This window comes from Chaetura pelagica, unplaced genomic scaffold (genome assembly GCF_000747805.2).
Source record: "Chaetura pelagica isolate M959 unplaced genomic scaffold, ChaPel_1.0 scaffold103, whole genome shotgun sequence".
NCBI lineage: Eukaryota > Metazoa > Chordata > Aves > Apodiformes > Apodidae > Chaetura > Chaetura pelagica.
This window is the reverse complement of record NW_009953004.1, coordinates 2,692,619-2,698,618: the sequence shown is the minus strand read 5'-3', so window position 1 is coordinate 2,698,618 and position 6,000 is coordinate 2,692,619. Positions and strand designations below refer to the sequence as shown.

The following is a 6,000-nucleotide window of genomic DNA, read 5'->3' as shown; positions in this document are numbered from 1 at the left end:
GCCGGGCCCGGGTTGCCAAGGGAAGCTGTGGCTGCCCCATCCCTGGCAGTGTTGAAGGGCAGGTTGGATGGGGCTTGGAGCAGCCTGGGCTGGTGGGAGGGGCACTTATTCATGGCATGGAGATTGGAACCTGATGATCTTGAAGGTCCCTTCCAACCTTCACCGTTCTATGAAACCAGCCCAGTGACCACAGGCCGTGGTGTTTTGGGGCTTCCCACTGTGCCTCCCTGACATCCCAAAGCAGCTTCATTCCACCTTCCTAGGTCAGTTTCTGCATGAGGCTGCTGAGGAAGTCAGAGCTGAGGAGGGGGGGGGCTTTGTTTTGTTTATTTTGCTGAGAGAAACCAAGGTAGAGCAGCTCCGTTCCGGCCCAGCGAGGCCTTGCTATTGTTTCCCAGGTTATTTCGAGGTCTCATTCCCCCTGGGATTTCTCCTTTTCTTGGCTTTTTGACCTTTTCACATCCTATAGTGATTTTCTTGATTCAAAAGATGGAGGCCTAATGGATTTACGTGGTGTTTCTAAAATTAAGGTTGATTTGAGGGCTTCAGCTTGGAGGGGGAGGAGGGAGAGGGGGGGTTGTTCCAAACTTTGCTGTTGCTTGGCTGTACAGAGGAAAAAGTGAGCTCTTCTTTGGATGCAAAAGAAATGTTTCTGGGTGTTTTTACAACGGGAATGGCCACCATGGGTGGAATGTGACCCTGGCCTGGCTGGTGGCTCTGCCTTCATGGAGGGAGGGATCCTGCAGGAGCCTTCAGCCACCTTTGTGCCCTCAGGCAGCTCTGGTGCCCAGCCAGCAGCAGTTCTCTGCAGTTTATTTCTCCTTTTGCTTCTGTGGCTGCATGGCATTTTGCTGGATGGGTGGCAAACATCTCCTCACTCTGCCCTGCACAATCCTCTCCCTCCTTGCAGCCACCCCAAATACCAACGAGTTTCATTTCAGGCACAACAACGTGCACCCTTGTGTCCAGACCAACCCCTGTGGAGCCCAAGAGCTGTGAGTGAGTGTATTCATCCTATCTCAGGGAATGGAAAAAAGCATCACTGACTCTTCTGACCAGCACAGCTGTCCCCAGCCAGACAGGGTGGCCCTTCATGGGATGACCCAGTGGCCAAGTGTCCCTGACCTCCTGCAGCTGCAGCCTCTGGAACAACAGAGCCCTTGAGTCACCACAGAGAAGCTTGGCTGTCATCGGGGGGGGGAGAAACTGGGGGCTGAGTGGGGCTGAACACAGCAAGCACCAGAGCCATCCTCTACCCTGACCCCTGAGCTGGGAAGAGGGGTCCTGAGCAGGTCCCTCCATCCTGTGGTGGAACCTCATTGAATGCTGGTCCCCATCAGTTAAATGCTGCTGCTCCATAATTAAAAGGGCTGTGGATGTAGTCCCTGGGACCAGCTCCTCTGTCCTAGAATCATAGAATGGTTTGGGTTGGTCCCTGGGACCAGCTCCTCTATCATAGAATCATAGACTGGTTTGGGTTGGAAGGGGCCTTAAAGACCATTCCCATTGCTGTCAGTGCTGAGCAAAGCCTGCTTAGAGCCCTGTCACTCAGGTTTGGGGCAAAAAAGGGTTATTTTTGTCTGGGAAAATAATCATATTGTGTCCATCTCTTGTATTTTCCCTTCTGAGACTAAACTGAAACGGTTTCGTTCAGATTGGGAAAAGCTTTAAAGTCTCTTCAGAAATTCTGAAGGTTTCCCCAAAACCATCACTCACCACATCCTTTCCAAATCCTTATGATTTTTTTGTAGGTAAAACTCCTCTCTGAATTATTCCAAGCCCACCAGTAGTTGTGTTTCTTTGCTGCATGGCTGGCAGGGGAGAAATCCCTGGATTCATCCCTAACCTCTGCCTTGGTGCCCAGATGTGGGGGTGGAGGCAGCACGTTCCCAGCTCCACCTTGTGCTGCAGCTTTGCAAAACGTTGTCTAAAAACTGAATCTGTAACAGCAGGGGAAGGAAACCTGCTTGTTGGGAGCACAGGGAGGGGGTTTTGCCATTGCAAAATCTTCTCGAGATGGAAAATGTGGGGTTGAGCCTCAGCCCTGGGAGCAGCTGGTGTGTCGTGTGGCTGGAGGGGGGTGTGGGATGGGGAGCTGGGCATCTTCATGGGCTGGTTCCCCACCACTTCCTTCTCAGTGCTTCTCTTGAGCTGTGATTTGTGAAGCTCAAAGAAAGAGAGCCAAACCCTAGCAGCATTCAGAAGCAATGCTGATGAGTTCCTTCCAAGTCTTAACCTGAATTCTTAATGTAATTTGTTTCTTCAATTGGTTTTTTACAGCGTTTCGACTTGATTTAAGTGAGTGGTTTTTAAAAAAAAAATAAATACAAAAAAACACAACACAACAACCCAAGGAACAGCTTGGGACTTTGGGAAAACCTTCAGGGTTTTTGTTTTGGGAAACCCTTTTGGTTTCCCAAATCCGGTTCAAGAGCCTGCACTGGGATTTGTGGGAGGAAAACAAGATGCAAATGTAAAATCCCGCAGGATTTTAATGGGGTGCTCTGAGGCTGGGGGGAGAGTGTGTGTGTGGGAAGTAACTCAGCAATAGGGGTTTGGGGGTGGGAGAGGGGATGCCCCAGGGCATGGCAAAAGCACAGAGTCCTTTAGTGAGGATGACTTGATGGGGGCTTTTATGGCCAGTAGCTTAAGGAGCCATTCTTTTAATTGGCAATTCATGGAAAGAGTTTAGTCCTCTCTGCTATTTCAAAGGTGCTTTTGATGCCCCAGGTTTTGTTCTCAGAAACAATGAGGCACTCGATAAGCCTTGGGTGCAGCTTTTTTTTTTGTAGCCTCTTTGTCCTTGTCTTGTTTGGCTTGTGTGTGTGTTTATGGCTTAAATAACTGCCAGGGGGTTTCTCCAGCCTAAAGAAAACCCTGGTCAGAGCAGCCCTGGGTGGAGACTGGAGTTGGGTGTGATAACTCACAGAACGAGGTGTTTGGCCTCTAATTATCCTTCTGTGAAATTCCTTCTTTTAGGAAGTGGACGTAGCTGGGGAAAATGCCACTGGTGATGACCAACCATGCCCTGGGGTAGCTGGGAAGACTGGTGAAGTTTCTAAAGCAAAATTCCAGTTTCTGGGTAGGGATGCTGATTTAATAACTGTCAAAGAGGTTTTAATGCAGCAACTGTTGGTTGGGGTTTTTTTTCATGAATAAGAGGTTGCTACATAAAATTTTTGCCTCTTGGCAGAAATCATGTTATAAAGATGTACTTGCTCTAGGTTTAAAGTGTTAATTTATGTGGTATACTGAATTAGATTTAAAGGTCCCTGAAGACCTTTGAATCTCAGTAGCTAATGAGGCTTGCAGAAGAGAGCTTGAGAGAGGAAAAACTTACTGGCAGTGAGTAATACTGGTGAAAGAGCTCCAGGATTGAGCAAGTTTTGCAGAGGATAATTAGGAATGATGGCATCAGTGTTTGGGGGGGTTGATAATTTCCAGCTCTAGCTCTCCCCTGGCACTGCCTGTGTCCCTGTGCCTGCAGCCCCCGTGCCCTGGGGTGATGCTCCTCCCTGCCAAAACCCTTCAGGTTTATTTTTCCCAAGTCCTAGAGAGCTTCCAAGGGGACACAGCTCCTTGAGATCAGCTGAGCATCCATGAGCAGCCACCTCATTTCTCCCTTGGCTCAGCCGAGCTACCCCTGATGGGAAGAGGTTTGGGTTCAAGCTCTCCTCTCTCCACTCAGCTAAGCCATCCTTGCCAAAGATCCTTAAACTTGTCCTTCTTCTTCCAGCTGGCCTTGCTGAACTTCTTTCACACTGAAGAAAAGCTGCACGTGGGAGAAGAAGGGAGACGCGTCCGGCGAAATAAAAGGAGTAAAGGCAGCGAGGGGCCAGAGGGTGAGTCCTGCTCCCTTCCCTGCTCCCTGTGCTTGGCACAGACAAGCAGGAGACTGACCTGGGGGTTGTTTTGGGGTTACGTACAGAATTCTCTATGGGGGTGAGGTTGAAAAATTGGCATCTTTTTAATAGTTTCTGTCTGGTTTCGATCACCTTCCCGGTGAGGAGTCCCTGTAGCTCTGATTTCTGCAGTGTAGGTCTAGTGGTTTGGTACAAATCATCTCCTCGACTCTTCTTCCCTAAGAGTGAGGCTCTGTGCTCATTTAAGGCTGTAATTTGTGCTTATGTTTTATCTATATTTGTTGTTCTCTAGATTTGTCTTGGCTTAAAATGATCAAGTAGCTGCTTGTAACTGCCCTAACAAAGCCCTTCGTGTCTGCGTCACAGAACGGTGGCTGCTCCAAGGGGGTTTGCAGTGCAACAGAGGGTCTCAGGTGGGCTCACAGCCCGTGTGAAGGGAAGTCACAGTGGCACAGAGCTCGGGTTGAAAGAGCAGAAAGGCACCAAAATGCCAAAGTACTTTTATCTGTGATTTTGGTGAGTATAAAAGCGAGGACATGCCACACAAACCCCAGGGGCGTTGGGCTCCCTCGATGGGCTCGTGGCTGGGGGGTGGCTTAAGACCCTCCTAGAGTGACAGTGCCATCTGTCCCCATAGGCCTCAGGTGCTGCTTCCCTCCTCCTGTCCTGCTTGGATGTCCAAGCCCTTCTCTTGTCTCTGGTCCCTTTGTTTCTTCTGGTTGGTGTTGGACTTGGTGTCCAGCAACACACCTGCTCTCTGTGGACAGTCTCACCAGCTGCTGCATGATAGGATGGGCCATGCCATGGTCCCTTCTAGGTGGGCCTTATGCCAGTGCTGGGTATTGCAATTTGCTGTGGTCTGATAGAAGGGTTTTTTTTAAGCATTTTAATCTTGGATTTGAGGTGTTCTGAGAAACAGAGGCTGTTCTGAAGGTGTTGAGCTGGCCAGCTGGCTCTTCACGTGGCAGGTATCCTCTGGAGCCCCTGGGTGTTGGAAGGGTGCTCTAAAATGGAGAATGAACCCTGCCAAAATTGTATTTCATGCTTGAGGTCGTGTCATGTCACCTTTATTGTTCTTCTAAGAACAGTGTGCTTAGGTAGGGCAGCTCCTAGGCAGAGCACAGCTTAGGACAAGTACTGGGACATCTTTGTTGCACCAAAAACACTCTCAGCATTTGTTGAGAACTTAAGTAATAAAATCATTTACCAAAATCATTTAATAAAACCTTGACATTCAGTCCCTTCTCCCAGCTTGAATCCTGCCTAATTTCAGGATGAGGAGTTTTATTTCCAATGCCATCTTTCCATGACTGGCCAACTACACAGAGCTGTGAGGACTCCCTCCCGTGTGGAGCTCCTGGAAGAGCTCCCTGTTCCTACTGCAGCAAAGCATGAGGCTGTTCTGGTATGGAGTGGAGAAGGGGTCTGGGTGCCAGGGAAAGCAGGGAAAGAAAGAATGGAGCAGTGCTCTGTGTGTGTGGCTTGATTCCTGCTACGCTCCGTCAAGTCCTGACTGCCCTACAAACCTCTTGGCTCTCAGTGGTTTTCCTCTCCAGCTCCCTAACTCCCATCTCCCCTGAAACCTGCTCAGTTTCACAGTGGAAAAGCGTTTCCTTGTGGCTCTGCTCCAAGAAGGAGCTTTGTGAAGCTCCCCAGATTCCTCCCCCCAGGAACGCTGACAAATATGATGCATTTGGTACAGACTTCCTGAGTGATTCCAGGGAAACGGGGTCTGTCCTCCTGAGGGCCAGGATGGATGTGCAGATGGCTCAGGCAGGATCCAAGTCCTTCTGCACCGACTCCTTGAAATCCATCCCGGTGTCTTCACAAGTCACTTGGGTGAAGCAGAAAGTTTCCACTGTAGGTGAGCAGGCAGATGTGGGGAGGGATCAGCATCCCCCGTGAGGCTGCCCAGGTGCTGCTGCCAGATGTGCAGGGAACTGCTGCAGAGGGAGAAAGGGTTGCTGGAAGTCAGTGGGATAACAGGAAGGTTCCTTGTCTTCCTCCTGCCCTGGTGGAAACATGTTGTGTAATTTGCACTCCTTTCCCAAATTTCAGGGGGCTGGAGCAGCTCTGCTCTGGAGCCAGGCTGGGAGAGTTGGGGTGTTCAGCCTGGAGAAGAGAAGGCTCCAGGGAG

General features: G+C 50.0%; 1 protein-coding gene across 1 annotated transcript in view; it reads left to right on the top strand.

Moving 5' to 3' along the window:
• The window catches only part of EDA (ectodysplasin A), a 106,928-nt gene that overhangs the window by 67,952 nt on the left and 32,976 nt on the right, over positions 1 to 6,000 (top strand). The window contains exon 2 of the mRNA XM_009996627.1: positions 3,737 to 3,842. Within this exon, the coding sequence (XP_009994929.1) occupies positions 3,737 to 3,842 (106 nt within the window). The remainder of the gene's footprint in view (positions 1 to 3,736; positions 3,843 to 6,000) is intronic.